Source organism: Glandiceps talaboti, chromosome 17, assembly GCF_964340395.1.
Source record: "Glandiceps talaboti chromosome 17, keGlaTala1.1, whole genome shotgun sequence".
Classification (NCBI taxonomy): Eukaryota; Metazoa; Hemichordata; class Enteropneusta; family Spengelidae; genus Glandiceps; species Glandiceps talaboti.
In genome coordinates this window covers 6,544,973-6,564,853 of record NC_135565.1, presented here as the reverse complement: position 1 = coordinate 6,564,853, position 19,881 = coordinate 6,544,973, and the positions used below count along the sequence as shown (strand labels likewise).

Genomic DNA, 19,881 nt, shown 5'->3' with positions numbered 1-19,881 from the left:
TTATACTCTGCTTGTCTGAGATTATGTTTTCACCCTTCAGCTATAAATAGGAAGTACATATATGTGTTCTAAATTCTATCAACTTCCCTCCAGTTCCATTTTTATAGGGTTCTATAGATAAATCCTAAGCCGTTATGTATATTACACCGGTTTGCCAAACAGTATGAACACTTTCCTGGGGACACATTCGTTTTTTTATGAGTGAGGCAACACAGTGTGTTTTTTAATGAGCAAAGAAACATTAGAACACGATCAGAAGTACTTGGATATGAGATCCTTATCAAAGCTGACCAGTCAACCCAACCGTGACACAAGCAGCACACACACAGTCTCGCTGCCAGACTCGTGAATATCGTGAATATTGTAAGGCGCACAAAGTGCGCCCTGAAAGGCGAACCCACCAAAAGTGAGGGACTTTAGTCCCGACTAGTCCCTCCGTTCTCGCGGCTAAGCCGCTCGACATACATACAAAGATTAGGGACGATAGTCACGAGTCTGACATAATTTACATATCAATCACCTGCAAGCTTCTAAAGCGAATTTTCAGACGTAGCAGCTGCAGTAATCATGGTGACAATGTCAGCCCCAAATCACAAAATCAAATGAGTGAACATGAGCGACTATTTGCAAAACCTGATATATTTTTTTCAAGTGCGTCACCTCGGAAATCGAAAAAGGTCTACTTGATTCTTCTTTGGAGCTGGCTAAAGTGTTTATTAATTAAAGTTGATACACTATATGTACAAGGCCAGCGAATAATCAAGTACGCAACGTATGCTTGAAGTTATCACGCCACTGCAAAATTCGATTTTCACAACAGAATTGAAAGAACAAAAGAATACAAGAACGTTAGCACAACACTCATCTGTATGGCAATAAATAAAAAATTGCCAATGCAATGATAAAATGTAGGTGAAGGTTGTGACAAACTATCAATATACTATCTTCAGAGAAACCATATACCCGAGGGGTGTGGAGAAACTAAAGTGAGGAATTCAATACATAGGTAAGGGAGCTAGAGCCAACGACACCAAATTGGTAGACAAACAAAATATCATCTTGGTGTAAACGCAACACAAACAAACGAACGAACAAAGCAAGTCAAAGATATCCAAATATTGTACTTCCTGAATTCCTCCTCTTCATATCCTCAAACTTCCAGGTTCCCTGGTTTCGGCACCTATTTGCTCACATCCATATATTGATACTGATATCTCCTTTTAATCTCGGCACTAAATCAATGTGTGTAGTCGAATCTGACTTCACTTGAAATTACATGGCAAAGTAAATGAAATGCACACAAACTTAGTGTACAGTTTATATGAGTTTATTCTTTCTTTCTTTGATTTTCTAATAATGATTTGCTTCCAAATAAAGTCGTGATATTGATAAATCTTTTTGATAATAATTTATAACATTATTCCGAACAATATCGAAGTCTCTTAATTGATGAATCGCAATGAATTCAGAGTTATTTGGTGATTGAATGTATAAACAATGAATAATTCGCATATATAATAAATTTGCAAGACTTAAGTATGTTCAAGATGACTCATCGCGAAAAACCTCCTTGGTAGGTCTGGACGGCTATGCGTTCCCTCTATTTGCATTGATAGGGAGGTGTCTGGCATAGGTGAGGAAGGAGAAAAAAACAGTTGTCATGAAGGCAGCAACATGGCACACACAGCCTTGGCTTCCAATGATAATTGAAATGTCAATAGACTTTCCGATTCCCCTCCCAACATGCCAGACACTTCTGCTATCACCATCACAACAACTACACCCCATGCTAATGACAGGAGGCAGTCTGAAATTAGCGGCATTGGAGGTTTCAGGAATTCCGTCATTACAGAATGAATTTAAAATGAAACTGCCAAACTTATGTCAAATGCCTGGAAAAGGGGACATCAAAATCTCACAATTTCGCCTGGAGAAAGTGGAGTAGATGGTGTGGTGAAAGACAAGTTGATCCATTTCAAACATCTTTGGCCAATGTCCTAAATTTTATCACTTACCTGTTTAACAGCGGGTACCAGTCTAGATCAATCAACACTTATAGATCAACATTGTCTGCCTTTCATCCACCTATAGATGGGCATAAGGTTGGCCAACACCCCAATGTCACAACATTGTTGAGGGCAGTATTTCATGAGAGACCACCACAACCAAGGTATTCCGATACCTGGGACGTGGATCTGGTATTGAGCCATATAAAAAATATGGGTAAAAATGAGGAACTGAAACAAAAGCAATTATCCTTAAATGTTTGTATGTTATTGGTCCTGACTAGTGCTAGCCGCCTGTCTGAGATTCAAACTCTGAACTTAAGAAATATGCATGATAATGGAAGTAGCATCACCTGCAAAGATTCATCCCTGACCAAGTCAAGTAAGGCTAAATTTATATCATCCCAGAAACCATCAGATCATAGTCCCCTGAGCAGTGTTACCTTTTATTTGTTTCCATCACAACCCTTACTATGTGTGGCGTCATGTTTACGCAAATACCTAAGGTTGTCAGAGCCATGGCGTAATGAAGTCAATGATAAGAACTATGTAGATACGTTGGTCTTGAGTTATGTCAGGCCCCACAAACCAGTATCAACTAGTACACTTGCTAGGTGGTTAAAGATAATAATGAAGTTGGCAGGACTAAATACTATACTGACATCTTCAAAGCACATTCTACTTGATCTGCATGTACAACTAAAGCAAAAAAACATTACAAGGTGTATCAGTTAAGGATATATTATCACAGGCTAACTGCTCTAAACCATCCACATTCTCAATGTCCTACCTTTGGGAAATACCGTCAAATAATACTGGCGCACATAGCTTAGCATTCCAGAGAACAGTCTTTAATGAACAAACTTATTAGGTTGGCTTTGCACATGCATTGTTATATCTTGACTTAAGGAGGTTTTAGTGATATGGAATTGGAGTTTTCATAAGCACAGTGTAAGTGTGTGAAATGGAATCCTAATTCCATGAACAAAAACCGAATTGAGATATAACAATCCCACCCAGTACCCAACCCAAATAATGGTAATGTATATGGAACTTTCTCTGCTCTTACAGAAAGCAACAGTAGGAGTAATTGAAGACCAATGGACTATTTGAAGACTTCACGAACTGTTGATTGCTGTATTTTTGTAAAGACTGTTGAGTATTTAACCCATGATTTTGTCGTTTTTTCAGGAACGTTGTTGTTTCCCAGAAGACATTTGATTGGATCAGCATATATTGCAAAACTTACCTTAATTCAACCAGCATACAGATGGTAGATATACAGGATTTACAACTTACCTTTGTTGGGACTGTCAATGCTATTTCATTAAGTGGATAAATGAAGAGCTTGAGTTGTATTATTAAAATGGAAATAAAGTTTCATGTTACTTTATTGATTAAATTAGTGTGTTGTGTTCTATATTTGAGTGTTTGAGTGTACTTATATATGTTGTATTATTGTAGTTTCTTTGCATCCATTTAGTCGAAGGAAGTACACTGCGTATGCCCAGCCTTTAGCAACGCAACAGATATCGATCGATCGTCTGCACAGTGCAGTCATACATGTGTATCAGGCAAAACATTGCATACGCTCTTGAAGATTTCCCCCTACCTTTCACTGTTAAGATGCTATTGCACTCCTTTTGGAATATATTTACCCTGTGTAGTCAATAATGAACACATATTGCCTGGCCATGAGGGCTACAGGTAATGAACGGGTGCTATAGCCCGAATATAGGCCAGGCAATATGTGTTTTATAATATACCATCATCGACTTGCTCGAATACAGCTGTGCGTTGTTCTGTCGAATCCCTGCATAGAAATCCGCAGCGTGATACACAGATCGGCAGGCGCGTTCTTTTCCACATCTGTTATGGTTGTACCAATTTCTTCACAAAACGAAGTAAAAATCTTGGTGGCGTATTGAATGACATGCTTTGTGTTACGTGAATCTTTCCTGTCGACAGGGTGTTGAAGTTCTTGCTCCGACAGAAGGGAAAATCTTGCCCTCTTCTCTTGTGGTGGGCAGACGACATCGTCAGAAGCTGCCATTTTGACCTGCTGTGAACTCGCGGTGGTCACGTGACCATGCAATATTTGATGGAATTATTCCCCTAGGGAAATAGTCATTCTATATTCCTATCACGTGACTGATTCTAGCGAATCATGGCACAGCATTATCACTAGGTATATTATAATTATAATTATGATAGTGCTATCCTGGGATCTTATAAAGTATTTGCAAGACAGTCAAGCAGTCCACACTGAGTCACGATGAAAAATTACCCGCCATGTGAATATTATATATGGGGGTCATCATGTTTTAGAATTAAGTGAAAGGGGGTAAGCCTGTTTTTGGTTTTACAGATAGGGGGTCAGTGACTTTTTGTCGGCCCGATTTAAGAATCCACTGCCCCCCACCCCCATCCCAGGCTGGAGAAACTGACCGGAAGAATTGTGGTTGGCTACGAAATCGCTTCATACATTTTCTCTTTAAAGTTTGGAAGCTTCGGGCTGATTTGGAGACCATTACAATTCTTTCCTTTCTTGTTAGTCGCCAATGATGACAAAAATACATCGGTTTTATCCATTTTATTTTTGAAATATTTAATTCCCACGTCAACAATATATTTAGTTGTTACAGTAGTTGTATCTCCAGATGCCATTTTGTCGTCCTGTAAAATATAAAAATGCTATGCACGTCGGATATTATGATATTTGACATACACTATAGTTTGTGTCCTGGTCATATAAACAGCGCCATCTATCATAGAGTGCATAAGATTCAGTTCGGAATTCTAAGTCATCAGAATTCTGTTGTCAATTAATTTGAAATCATTTTCATCATTTGAAAACAAACTTACAGTCTTATCAATATCATCCATTTTTACAGCAGAATCCTGAAGTAAGTTTTCGGTGGCATAAATTGAAATATTTGGAAATTGGAATTGTGATAGTTCAGTTGCTCTGTCAGCTTCATCTCCGTCAACATATTGGAGGAGATTATAGTGCAGTCGTCATCTGGCTAACGTAAGATGCCATTTCTCTTGAAAATTCGGAGTCTTCGATCTGATTTGGAAGGAACTATTTTCTTTCCCATCTTGTGAGGCTTCACATGGCAAGTAGACATCAGTTTTATCCATTTGGGTTTCTATGTTTCTGAATGACTTCCCGACTTCTTTGAAGAACATATTGCCTTCTTTAACAATATCTTTGGGCGCGGCGTACATCTATCAGTAGACGAAATGTTCAACGCGGTGACATCCTGCAAAATATGAAATGATTCGTAATAATTTCTCGTATATAGCACAAGTATTTTAAGCAACGAATATACTTGCATACAAAATGGCAATAGTTTGCATAATTATGACACTCCAACACGTCCGTACACGCACGCACGCATGCGCGCGCACACACACACACACACACACACACACACACACTCTTAATAAATTCATAGTCAAATTGCGACAATGTAAACGAATCAGAAGTAAACTGTAAGCCTTCCAAAAGGGAAAAGTATTTTAATTAGAATTTAGAATTAGCTGCCATACATGATGTCACCTTAATTGGCAATTAACTAAAGCAATCTATACGAAATTTGAAGCGTGTGGATACTTATAATATTGCATAATAACTATACAAATTCAGTAAGAATAACGCTGCACCAACGAATTTTACGATAGACATTCACTATGTTATCATCAATGTATGCACCAAATTAAACGAAATTTGGCGATTGAATTCTTGATTAATTATTGCAAATCATTAATTATGCAAATGACTAAATGAAATTAAAAACAACAGCAACAAACTATTCCAAACATTTACACTTTGATAGCATCAATACATGTACCAATTATATAAATCGTGAAGTTTGAATTTTTAAGATGGAGCCAAATTACTGAAAATAATTAATTATGTAAATGACTCCTAAAAATTATAGGCTGTGTCAACAACCTTTACATATATTATACATCTTGTAATACGTCTTTTCTACGAAATTTGAAGTGTTTACTTAAGATATGGCCGAATTAACGAAAATCATTAATTGTGTAATGATTCATTAGAACTTCAAGGTACATAAACATCCTTTATAGAACTCATGCGTTTTATTATTGTTAATCTACGTACTAAGTTATATGTCGTCATCTTTTATTTTTCACTTGCAACATGCATAATAATGTTCGGGGGAGGGTCAGGTTGCCCTGGCCAAACAATGACAAAACGTTTTGTCAACGGAACGCACCCCAGATATAAACACCGGAACCTCTGACCGGTTGACTGAAAAGATCTGCAAAGATGACATCATCGGTCCTCTCATTGGTCTTTCCCATTGGTCAATACGTCGCGTAAAGGCCTTATTCACTTATCCGTAACTTGTATTGCCACCAGTTGATCAACATTCAACATGTCGAGTGACACTACAAAAGGTACGCGTGTCGCCGTTATTGGTGCTGGTGTTGCTGGATTAACGGCTATCAAAAGCTGTTTGGAAGAAAACCTTGATCCAGTCTGTTATGAGAGACATGATAAACTAGGTATGTATATTATAGAGTGATAAAACTAAAAAACCGCAGCTTGAATTGTTTTATTACCTTGGCCAGAGCGACAATACATGATGTTTTGTATGATAAAACAGGACCCGCCCTGTTTTATCATACACATATAGTGCAAATTTGATACCTGGCCTGGTTATGAAATTAAAATTAAGTATAACTAGAACAGACGTGACTAGGTGTACTGATCCTAAAGTTAGTCTGTTTCTATAGTGGTCTGAGTTTGTTCTAGTCCTGCTTGCAGACGGTGCACGGGTCAAGATTACTGACATGATCCTCAACACCAGAGAAGGGAGAGATGACTTTCTCCGTATGCAAGCAGGACTAAGTTTGTACCGACATGTACTTTACAGGTCATACGACCTTTATATCGAACCTCAGAGTGCAATGTCGGTTTGATAGTTAATTTTAGTTAGCGCTATTCATATGCAAATTAGCATTCGCTTGCATTAGATTTCACAGAGCCTCATTGAGTAGTCTTAAGCTTGCAGCTAGACGTTCAGGCTTTCTTCTGATACGATAAGCGAACGAAGTTCGCAGTGAGGACTTGCCTGGACGGATGTTCCATCCTCGATAGCGATGTTCGTTCGTGTGTCGTATTGTATCGGAAGAACATCCGAGGTCTAGCAGCTAGTCTAGTACTCAACATGACAAGTGTATTTTAGGGTGTCACAATTTGTCTTCGTCCTGCTTAACTTGCATACGGAGTAATATAAGTTGTCCGGTGTTGAGCGAAACGCGGGCACCGTCTGAAAGCAGGACTACATTTGTCTGAGTACTCCAATATCTCAGAAAGACATCATTTTGATTTTGCTTATACACCTCTCATTTCACGGCGTAAGCTCGGACAACCCAAATCTTGTTTTGGTGGTCTGAGGTGTAAGATGATATGATGCTCCCTATATGTGGGCAAATTTCATATCTAAAAGTATCACTGGTACTAGAAAGAATTTATAACTTTCCATTTCGTAGTCATTGAAACAAAAGAAAACTATTAAGATGAAGACGAGAATAGAGTTAACGTGACGCATGGAAAAAAAAGAATGGCCAAGTTCTGCGCATGTTCCGTCTAATCATAGGATAGAATTTAGGTAGACCAGTCATAATTGTTATTTGCGCCACAGTGTCACTTAAACGTGCACTAGTACTGTGACATTGTTCGATCAGACAGCCACAATCTCTTCACTTAAAATTAAGTGTAGTAATAGGTTGAAATCGTGATCGCTGATGAGGGCGCAATTTTTTAGGTGCAGACCCATAAATAGGATTTATTTTGTCTGTCTGTCTGTCTGTCTGTCTGTCTGTCTGTCTGTCTGTCTGCCTGCCTGCCTGCCTGGTTGAATATCGCGTGACTTTTACCTTAGACCACTATAGTGGCCTGAGCTTTCCCTTTGTATTCACAAATGCCGGCTTCAGGTTTTGAATAGACATGATCTTGTATACACTCCTTCATACATCACTGACTGGGACTACGCGCAGAAAAATAAACAAACTGTTTTCTTTTCTTCTTCTTAAATTACAACAGCAAGTCAGTTTATGGTAAATTCCATGTTCCCCTCTTCATTTAAGTTGAACTAGATTGAAGTACTCCCAGCAGTCATTCAAAATTTTATTCAAGATTTTTCATTTCGTAGTCATAGAAACAATGGGAAAAATAAAGACAAAGACGTAAATAAAGTTAACTTGACACATTGGACGAAAGAAGATTGGTCAAGTTCTGCGCATGTATCATCGGATAGAGTAAACGACAAAAGGAATTCATTGGCGGGTAGATCAGACAAGGATTGTTATGCGCCATACAGTGTATAAGCTTTCAATGCGAATTGTCAAGAATTCGTTGCCTCTCTTGCAGTAGTCAAACAATGTAAAATAGCACAGAGAATAACACCTGGATAACAAGACGAAAGAGATAGGGGTAAATCGATTAGCCTTTATCACCTTTTCTGTTCATTGGGTTTGGTCTGTCATCTAAGGAATCAGTAAGGGTCGCGGTATGATTAATGTGAAACAGTATTGTTACAATGGCACTGGTTCGTAACCTGTAAAGGGTCGACGGATGATGATCAACATTCTAAATGTCAGGTGAGACTGCAAATGGTAGACGTGTTGTAAATATTAATAGTGGCATTGCTGGTTTAAAGTTCGTCACAAGTTGTTTACAAGAAAATCTCGACTCCGTCTGTTATGAGAGACACGATAAACTATGAATATATATTAAGTCTACGATCTCTTTTCAGAACACTTTTATACGCTCTGTTGGAAAAAAAGAAAAGATGAATCGTCCTGTTTTCTGTGTCAGAGGACCTTATTTATATACGAGGACCATTTTTTAACAAAAGCGAATATAGGCCACTTCTAATGAAAGGATTCTGCGCCTAGTAACACTGTACCACCTGAACGTTTACCAACTGTCGTGTTACATGACGAATGCTGTACTACCGTGGAAAGCCAGTTTCAGCTACATCAGACCGTGGACAAACAGAACGTATTGCAAACAGGGAGTGTACTCGTAAACAATGACAGTACCGTAGCCTGTGGGGGGGGGCTGAGATTTTGGAAAAAAGAAAGAAAAAAGCTACTTTTTGAATACATAGCGATGTTATTAAAATCGTTATTTACGTGATGATTCTTTGCATGCGCGATTTAAATTGATGGGTCGCTAAAGTCAAAAGTGACTGTACACTGACTCCTTGCTAATATGTATCTTATATCTCTACTGTACGTTGGCTTAACTTTGAATAAAAATGTGTCCAGTTAAAAATTGTAACTTTTTGCAGTGTAGCAAATTAAAAATTCTTTGTGTGGGAAAGTACAAAAGAAGTGCGCACATGTTCTGTGCATTTTCCGCGAGTGACAGTAGTTATGGTTTACTTGGCTCTGATGATGCATACGAACATGAATTGAGATTGTTGCATATCCAATGTGCACTAAAAAGAATTGAGCAAAAGTTGACGACCATGGGAGTTATATAGTGCTCAATCTGGGGTTGAATTGTTTTTATTTTTCGCCTTCGCTACGTAGCGGATGGTAGCGAAGGTAGCAATGTAAAATGATGGTCAAATTACCAAAACATGGCATGGGATATTAATGCTCCATAGATGTCGTAGGAACTACTTTTGCACACATGAATTAAATGGGGTATCCTTTAAATATCATCTGTTTTGTGTACTTGAATAATTGTTATTCATATGGCACCTTGAGCAGTTAGTAAGTGATTTTTTCATTATTAATGAAGTCACCTGTTAAAAGCAATATTTTCTCTCAAAATCTAGTCAAATAGCATGGTGGGTGTAGCGTAAGGTAAAGGTAGCGAATTATTTTTTCCAGCAAAAGTACTGAAATGTGGTAGCGACGGTAGCGGAGGGTAGCGGGATATTTTTTCCAGCAAAAGCACTGGAATGTGGTAGCGAAGGTAGCGGAAGGTAGCGGTAGGTAACGGAGGGTAGCGAAATGTTTTTCCAGCAAAAGTATTGAAATGTGGTAGCGAAGGTAGCGAAGGTAGCGGAAGGGTAGCGGAATATTTTTCCAGCAAAAGCACTGAAATGTGGTAGCGAAGGTAGCGGTAGGTAACGGAGGGTAGCGGAATATTTTTTCCAGCAAAAGCATTGAAATGTGGTAGCGAAGGTAGCGGAAGGTAGCGGTAGGTAACGGAGGGTAGCGAAATGTTTTTCCAGCAAAAGTATTGAAATGTGGTAGCGAAGGTAGCGAAGGTAGCGGAAGGGTAGCGGAATATTTTTCCAGCAAAAGCACTGAAATGTGGTAGCGAAGGTAGCGGTAGGTAACGGAGGGTAGCGGAATATTTTTTCCAGCAAAAGCATTGAAATGTGGTAGCGAAGGTAGCGGTAGGTAACGGAGGGTAGCGGAATATTTTTTTCCCAGCAAAAGCACTGAGATGTGGTAGCGAAGGTAGCGATAGGTAACGGAGGGTAGCGGAATATTTTTTTCCCAGCAAAAGCACTGAGATGTGGTAGCGAAGGTAGCGATAGGTAACGGAGGGAATACGTTTCAGCTCGAGCACGCCGAGCAGCGGAGCGCGTAAACTGTCGCGAGCGCACTAAGTGTCGATTTGCACCATGTCTATCCGTATACTTTTCTTTTTTCTTTATTCTTTTTTGGAGTCTTCCATATTTATATAAACTTTTTTTCTGCGATTATTATTTAAAAAATGTTTCATTTTTTAAAAGACCAGAAAGTGTACAAGTACATACATATAATATTTTTAATCATTCCATTTCTGGCCTTATGCCCAAAATAACAAATATGTGTAGATGTAAATAATGAGTTTATTAAAATATACTATAAATAAAGAAGTAAGTATGTAAATGTTACTCATAGCTAACTTGGGCCTTTATTACCTGTATGATATCATTATCATTTTCGAGTTTCACCAGAATTGTTGCCTCATGCCCCTGATTTGATAAGAGTAGATTATGACCTCTTTAATGATGTGTGCGTGAAATGACAGGGGAACTGATTTGTTAGTTAACCTGTACTATCATTATGTAAAATGGCCATAAAACTGTTCTTATCAAATGATGGAATGTAATATAAGTCTTTGTACTTCCAACATACTGTGCCAAGTGTCAATTACTTACTTGCTCTGTTTCTAAAAGGTTCTCTTTGTCCGCGGTCTGATGTCGGCAGTTGGGCACAAACAAAAATGTTTCATTAGTAATACTTGGAGAAGCGACGAAAATGAAATTTCAAGTGTTAGTGTATGTGCTAATTAAAAAGTCATCAATATGGTATAATCCATCGATCGACGGGTGCCATCAAGTTTAGAAATATTGCAAACATTTAAACGAGATTTAAACTGAATGCCTTCCATAAGCGTAATATTGAGTTTTTAGTTCCTACACATAATAGACTTGCTGGAATGCAACAATCTTGGTTATAGTAGGCTATTAGTACATGGTATACCCCTGAATTGGCAAAAGGTGTGCCAAACTATAAGAAATCTGAAAGGACTTTGTGATATCAATCTTTGTATGTAGTGGAACAGGTAAAATGGCCTTTGAAATGAAATTATTCAGATTTTATACAGGGATACACATACAGACATACGTACATTTACCCATGCATCCAGAACAAATGTATGGATTGCTTGTTGGTATCATTTGAACATAATGAATTTTAGCTCTATAATTTTTGAAGTCCCAGTGAAAGTTAGTTGTCGAAAAAGTTGTTCAAATGTCCGCTACCTATTCTCAGTACAGGAAAGCTTGACTCGACTTCACTCGGCCTTCGCGATCCCCTACATACCTGCGATATGTACACTAGTTTCCATGGCAAATAATAAACACAATTCAAACTGTCCTAACATTGCTAGTGCACATAAAGTTTACATACTTTATGGTAAGCATGATACCGGTCTATACTTTGAATTTCGTGATGCACGCCACAATGAGGTGAATTTCCATGCCTCACAATTTCCTTTGGTTTCTCGAAATATAAAAATCAGATCTAGACAGAAACTTATCGATATATATTTCGATATACCTATCAATACAAGCAACCCGTATACTTTGAACGGTCTAGAACAAAGCCAATCAGTATCGGAAAATTGGGGAAAATTTGACCCAATTAAAACACTGAGTACACTGCCCAACAGTGCAACACAGTAACAACATTTTCTTATCTCATTTGCATTGTTGTGATAATATGTTAATACGAAAAATGCACGCGTTCTGGCACCAAACTCGCACTTAGGGAGCCGTCATTATTTATGGCCGGGGGGGGGGGTCGGAGAAATGATAATGGAAAATTTAAAAATATGGGTACCCCCCCCCCCATTCTGCTAAAATAAAAATAATAACCCCCCCCCATCTGACATGGTAATTTTGAGTGACCCCCCCCCCTCGCACATACACACAACACAAATTACATATATTAATATTATAATGTGATGTGTTTTTAGAAGGCAGTGACTCTTTAATTCAAAAAATGTGAATCATATTTTTGGATGGAATAATTACTCAAAATAATTATATAAAAAACATGTAATTATGTTACAATTGTCCAAACATTTTCTGTTCAATTGTCCTAAATAATTCCATTACACTACATGTATGTTAGTTCTGTTGACTATACATCTAAGTAACACTTTTAAAGTTTACTATTTTCACATTTTCTAAACAGAAACTATATTGAGATGTGGTACATAAAATTACAAAATAAACTGCCTTTACAGTCATATAAAAAATATGTTAAAAATAAACTGGAGTATTTACAAAATAGGAGAAAATGGTGTTGACTGTTGGTAGATAGTCAATGTTTTTTATTGGGAGTATGTATACTGGTTCAAAGCATTCAACCAAGAGTCAGCCCTTCTCCCACCTCTTGTCACAACTGTAGACTCGGATGGAATTGTACTCATTCCAAAGCCACTGTCTTCACTGTCACTGTCACTACTATCACCGAGATTACAGATTACCACATCATTGTCATCATCATTATCATCATCATCATCATCATCATCATCATCATCATCATCATCATCATCATCACTATCATCTGTCTCACTGTCACTCTCAGCACAGTTTCTAACTGTTTGTGTGATAATCTATTTACAGTCGAGGTTAAATAAGTTTTGATGAGAAGACTTGCTGTCTAGCGATTCCTCATGCATGCTTTCAGAAACAGAAACACACGCGAGTATCCAACGAAGTGAAAACAAGATTTTAAATTTCGAAATCGTGAAGAGATCTTATGAACTTATGTCAGTGATGAATTCTCCAGCATGATTGCTTGCAGATGCGATCTTATGGCCAACTACAACATGTAATGTGAAGCTTTTATAGAACATTGTAGCATAGCTCTCACCATAGAAGTTTTAAATGCCAAGAAAAAAGAAGGAATTGTTACTGGTCAGTGCGCATCACTAAAATACTCCCACTTTGATCTTTTTTCCCCGTTTTTTCCAGCCAATGCAGTCTGCAGATCCATGGGAAAACACAAAATATCTATACCTACGTTAATTGCTACTTCAGTAAAGACAACTGCAGAACTAATCATGAACAATTGATAGTGCAAAAAAAAAAGTTTTACAAAAATTCACGTCCTCGCACCACTTTAGACAACCTATCCTGACCAAAAAATGCTTTTCTTTTTGTGGCCTATAGATGTAATCACCGAAATATGCCAATAACATATTAAAACTAAAAGCAACATCAATAATATTTTCAGGATAGATGCGCTTTGGTATTGCAAATGTACGTACCAAATTATATTGAATTTCTTGATATTGCCAAATTATCGAAAATCATTAATTACGTAAATTGCTCATTAATATTAATGGAATGTTTACTAAAACCTAACCAGTTCTTGCCATTACCCTACGGAACATGTGTACCAAATTTCGTTTGAATTGAATCAGTCGTTTTTTAGAAAATGGTGAGACCGACAGACAGACAGACAGACAGACAGACACACACACACACACACACACACACACACACGCACACACACACACACACACACACACACACACTTTTCACCCCTAATATATAACCTTCCTTACGGAAGGTAAAACTGTCCACCAAATACAAACTCACTTTGAGTGGCACAATACGACTGAATTTAAACAGTCTAGGTTCTTTGAAGTAGCAATTAAAGTCAGAATAAAACTGTGAACCCTTTGTTTCATTAAACGCCTCTCATTTTAGCCATGACATATTTCTACTCAACTAATTTCTGTAGTATTTGAACGTTTACAGTTTCTTCTATGCATACTCAGAAAATGCTTATTGTATGCTTTGCAAACTCCACGCCTAGACAATAATAGAGTGATGTTTAGTTATAATGTGTTGCCATTGTACACGACTGGTGAATGATATAAAGTGGCCCAAGCTGGTCACTGAATGAAGACAAACAAACTACAAACAGTTATTTATATAGCCATGCACAAATCCAAGTTGAACCAAACAAATATGTAATTTATACCCTGGTCGTTCTACGTCACAACAACGCGCTTCTACGTCATCACTACGAAATATGAGCCTAAACGTTCACATTTGCCATTACTATCTCCGATTTCTCTTTGGTATTACTGACGCTGGTATAATTATAGAATTCTCCAAAATGTTCTTCCTTCAGTCTGAAAATGGAAGTGACCTAAGGGTTTTGTCACTAAGACTCTAGTGATTGTCAACAAAACAACGTATTGTTTTTCTTTTATATTTAAAATAAAAGCATTTTGAAACAATACAGGTGACGTTCATCTTTGTAACTGCAACATACATGTAGTATTTTATAAAACTAAAAAAAATGTTATTGTATGTACCGGATGTGATTTCTAAATAATATTGAGTAAACCCAATAATAATAAATTTATGGTTTTTTTGTATTTCCCACACTGCATTAGTCGATGACTCTTTTAATGAATCAAATTACTTATGCATGGCTATCTTTCCATATATGGCAATGTGACAGATGCATACAAATAGTAGACCTGACGTAGTGATTATTTGTGATCATCCGGTCATGTGAAAAAGAACTTTAAAACAATATTATAAATCTCTTAATTTTGGTAATGACTTTGAACAAAATTGACTTCCCGAAGCTACGGAGACAACCTGTGTCAACTAGACAAAAATGACATTCGGGTTTCGATGCTGCAAATACCTGTACTTCTACTTTTGATATTACAGGTGGATTATGGAACTATGCCGACGAGCTCCGACCAGGGCAGGGTGCTGCGCTATATAAATCTATTGTAACCATCTTTAGTCGGGAAATGCTGACGTTTTCGGATTTCCCATTCCCTAAGGAATACACACCGTTTTTCCCTCACTCTAAAGTATTACAACACATAAATAGATATGCAAGTAATTTCGGCCTGGATAAATACATCAAGTTCAACACCAGCGTTACAAACATCGTGAAAAATAAAGTCGGTAAATATTGGAAGGTGATTCTGAAAAACGGCGATGATTTGATGAGCGAAGAATACTTTGATTACGTCATGGTATGTATTGGGATGTTTAATAAACCGTTTACACCTGATTATCCTGGATTAGATACATTCCATGGAATTAAGATTCATGCCAGTGAATATCGAGACGCTGAAAAATTTAGAGATAAGAGAGTTGTGGTCGTAGGTAAGTCCGGATCCACATGTAATTAATCGCTCGATCGATCGATTGATTGGTTGATTGATTGATTGATTGATTGATTGATTGATTGATTGATTGATTGATTGATTGATTGATTGATTGATTGATGTTTTAGGTGAAATGAAACTTTTTTGTGTGATATTGATCAATTGACAAATTGATTTTTGTGGTAATATAATTTTTTTCCTCTTTCCCTGGCTACTTTATGTATGTATGTATGTATGTATGTATGTATGTATGTATGTATGTATGTATGTATGGATGTATACATGTATGTATGTATGTATGTATGTATGTATGTATGTATGTATGTATGTATACATGTATGTATGTATGTAATGTACATGTATGTATGTATGTATGTATGTATGTATGCATGCATGTATGTATGTATGTATGTATGTATGTATGTATGTATGTATGTATGTAGGCTTTTATATACGTATTGCGTATACGTATTTATACAAGTGTACATATGTGTTTCTAAAATAATTTAAGTGATTAAAACATTTAAGTGACACTTATATTATTGAAAGATTGGCTTAAGGTTGAAATTTTACTTTGACTGTCTCGTATCCCAAGCATTCAAAACATGCAGAAGGGGAAAAGTCATAGTTAAGAAATGCAATGTTCTATTTATATTTTATCTTTTCCTTTTACTCTTGCGATAGGAGGAAGTAACTCTGTAGGTGAGATTGCAAATGAAATTGCGAAAGCTGGTTCTGAGGTAAGCTAATTTGAAAGTTGGTATATATATATATATATATTAGTAGTGATTGCAAATAACTGACTACAATTTTAACATTCATTATGTGTTGAAACCAGAAATCTAAACTCCTCTCCACAGGTATACCTAAGTTTACGTTATGGTACCAACTCTGTCTCACGTATCATAAATGGTGTCCCGTGGGATATGACGGTGTTTACAAGATCAAACTTCAGGAAATCTCCATCAAAGTTTGCAGCATTAATGGAGAGCAAGTTTAAGACAAGGGTTGCTGATTATCAGCTGTTTGGATTACAGGTAAGTTATCAATCGTGCTTTTTTGCTGTGTTTATAAGCTTTGTAACTCGATAAGTGAAAGTACTTAAATAAAACCCCATTCCAGTATAATGTTGATATCGCTGTATGCCTTCTCTAACATTGCAATTGTCTTCAGGCAGCGTGACAATTAAAGTCAGTATAAAACTATGAACCTTCACATCAAAACTGGTGTGATAATTTTTTTAGAACTGTGTAAATGCAAATAGCCACAGATACGAATACTTAATGTGTCGGTAATCTGACACAAATTGACAGGCACTTGTGTTGTGTAATTTCAAGTGATTATTCATTAATATTCAACTTGGGCAATAAATGGTCAAATGTTGACGTGAGAATGCCATTCATTAATTTATACATCTGACCAGCGCCTTCTGGATTTAGCACAGTTGACGGGGTAATTTCAAATTCAAATGCTTACATTGCCTTGAGCCTTGGCTTTTCGGGTTATTGTCGAGCACGAACTCTCTGGGCTGCCTTTCCTACATTGGTTAGTCCTGCTATAGGAGGGACATGTCAGGCTACCAAATATGAGAGTGTGCCAAACGACTTTGTGGAGACTCCACACTTTTCTATAAGTGGCCAAGGTTCACGAAATTAGACAATTTTCACCAAACTAGCTAGAAAACCTGATTTTAAAGTTAAAGCGTGGGTTTTACTTCCATGGTTTAAGTAAGTCTGAATTACCCACACTCCAGTGACAAATCTGACTTCCGCCTCGATCCCAACAGGCGGAAGTCAATGACTCCATTGGAGTATGGGTAATCCAGACTTGATAAATCGTGCAGCCATTTTTTAAAAGAGATATCCCTAACTTAGGATCCATTCCGTATTCACACTTTTTGATACAATATATCAACTTCGGGTGAAATATGTTGTATGTTCAAACATTTTTGTATCACACAGTGCACGCAGTCAGTACTGGAAACCAAATCATTGATGATAAATGATGAAATTCAAGACCGTATTGTCCAGGGACAACTTACACCAGTTGTCGGTATTGAAAGAATTGAAGGGAACAATTTTAAGTTGAAAGACGGCACTATCTTGGAAAACATTGATGCGGTGGTTTTTGCAACTGGTTATGAATACTCAATACCTGTTATAGACCCATCATGGCTGTATGGTAATTTCTAATTGTTGATTATTTTTTTCCACATTTAGTTAGAGAAACAACCAAAGGAAATTTCAAGATAACAATTGCAACATAAAACACGATTTTAATATGAAGGAATGAGCTCTTAACAGTCATGGATATTCTAAGTTTATCTAATAAATATTCATGTCTGTTAAGGCTATGTGTACGAAGCAATGGTGTTTCATTGAACGAAAAATAAAAACAGATGAAAAAATAGTTTCAATTTGGTGTTTTTGGCAATCCAGCGAAAGGTATGTGACTTAAAAACATGGAATTACCCTCCAGAACCCACAGTTTGAGCCTTACGTTTATTTCCTAGAGTGGCGTTTACTTTATTTGTTTCTGCACTTCTTTTTCAATAACTATTGTTTGCTGGTGGTGAAATTCTCGAGTAATGAATACCAGGGATAGATGGCAACACGTGAACAGTTTATGTGTGTACCATAGGGTAATGTAGTATCAACAACTTGTATTACTTACAGTCTAGGAGGAGATGTAAGTATGGTCTGTACAGGGGACTCATCTCTGACGTCAAGAGTTATCGAAGACACTAATCAGTGACGTAGACAGACTTACTAAGGTTGTACAATAAATCAAAATTTTAGTATGGTCTTTTCTATATCAGTGTTGCATTTTTCACTTTCCTAGATGAATGCAATCGAGTCAATCTGTATAAGTACGTTTTTCCCATACAACTGGAGAATCCAGAAAGGTTGGCTGTGATTGGTTTGATGTCCGTATCTGCTGCAGTATGGCCAGTATGTGAAATTCAATCAAGATGGGCCAGCAGGGTCTTCACTGAGAAAGCAATGTTACCTGAAAAAAGACGTATGATGGAAGATATTGAACAGAACCCAAAATACACCGGGACAAAATACCAACTGGTAAGGAGTCATCTACATCGTTTGTAAGTTTGTATAGTGTAAGATAATCAATATCTGATATCTCAAGCAAGTCATGTTTGCACTTAATATTTTCCTTATGGCAACAATTAAATGTGTAGATATGTTTGTAGTGATGTTTGCTTGTAGGGGGTGTGTGTGGTCGAACAGATGGATGGATGGGTGGGTGGATGGTGGGTGGATGGATGGAGGAGGGAGGGATGGGCAGATGGTTGTATGTATGTATGTATGTATGTATGTATGTATGTATGTATGGATGGATGGATGGATGGATGGATGGATGGGTGGATGGGTGGGTGGATAGATGGATGAATGCATGGATGGCTTGATGAAAGAATTAATGGGCGGATGTATGATATTTAACTCGTATGAAATCTTTCGAGAAAAAAATGCATACTAATGCGAAATTGTTTTCAGGTCATGCCTTATCCATATGAAGAAGAACTTGCCGAATTCATCGGTGTAAAACCAAACTTTTGGAAGTTATTGTTCTCTGACCCAAAGCTTGCATATTCATTTGAGTATGGTCCAATGGTTCCTTATTGGTATCGTTTACAAGGTCCTGGTGCATGGTCTGGTGCAAGAGATGCAATCCTGAATGTCTGGGAGAATACCAAGTATCCTACAAGACGTTATCGTGAAAATGCAGGAAAGTAAACCCACAGTAGCTGTAACAGCTGTTAATGTTTATTGAAACTATGTTATTCAGTTAGAGTAAAAATGGTGGTTATAGAGGCACAGACTGAGTTAACCCTTTTTTATACCAAACATAAGCTAAAAATATGGAATTTATACTCTGGTCGTTCTACGTCACGACAACGCGCGTCTATGTCACTTAGTGGTCTGAGGTCACGACAACGCGTGTCAACATCACTGGTTCTGCTGTATCCGAAATATGAGTCAAAACGCTCAAAATTGCCATTACTTTCCCCGATTTTTTTTTATATTATGTTATTCTCCAATAGTTTTCTTCATTCAGCCGGAAAATACTAATGACCTCAAGAATAATGGCCTAATGACCTACATAATAATGGCCTAATGACCTAAATAATAATGACCTAATGACCTAAAGAGTAATGGCCTAATGACCTACATAATAATGACCTAATGACCTAAAGAG

General features: G+C 37.3%; 2 protein-coding genes across 2 annotated transcripts; both read left to right on the top strand.

Moving 5' to 3' along the window:
• The first annotated feature begins 6,418 nt into the window (after positions 1 to 6,418).
• Positions 6,419 to 15,497, top strand: LOC144448654 (flavin-containing monooxygenase 1-like). Its single transcript, XM_078138931.1, has 3 exons — positions 6,419 to 6,548; positions 15,215 to 15,391; positions 15,475 to 15,497. The coding sequence occupies exons 1-3, from the start codon at positions 6,419 to 6,421 to the stop codon at positions 15,495 to 15,497; spliced, it is 330 nt and encodes a 109-aa protein (XP_077995057.1).
• A 1,095-nt stretch (positions 15,498 to 16,592) lies between these two features.
• On the top strand, positions 16,593 to 19,418 carry LOC144448653 (flavin-containing monooxygenase 3-like). Its single transcript, XM_078138930.1, has 4 exons — positions 16,593 to 16,703; positions 17,628 to 17,847; positions 18,508 to 18,743; positions 19,179 to 19,418. Exons 1-4 carry the CDS (start codon positions 16,593 to 16,595, stop codon positions 19,416 to 19,418), a joined length of 807 nt encoding a protein of 268 aa, XP_077995056.1.
• Positions 19,419 to 19,881: the final 463 nt, after the last annotated feature.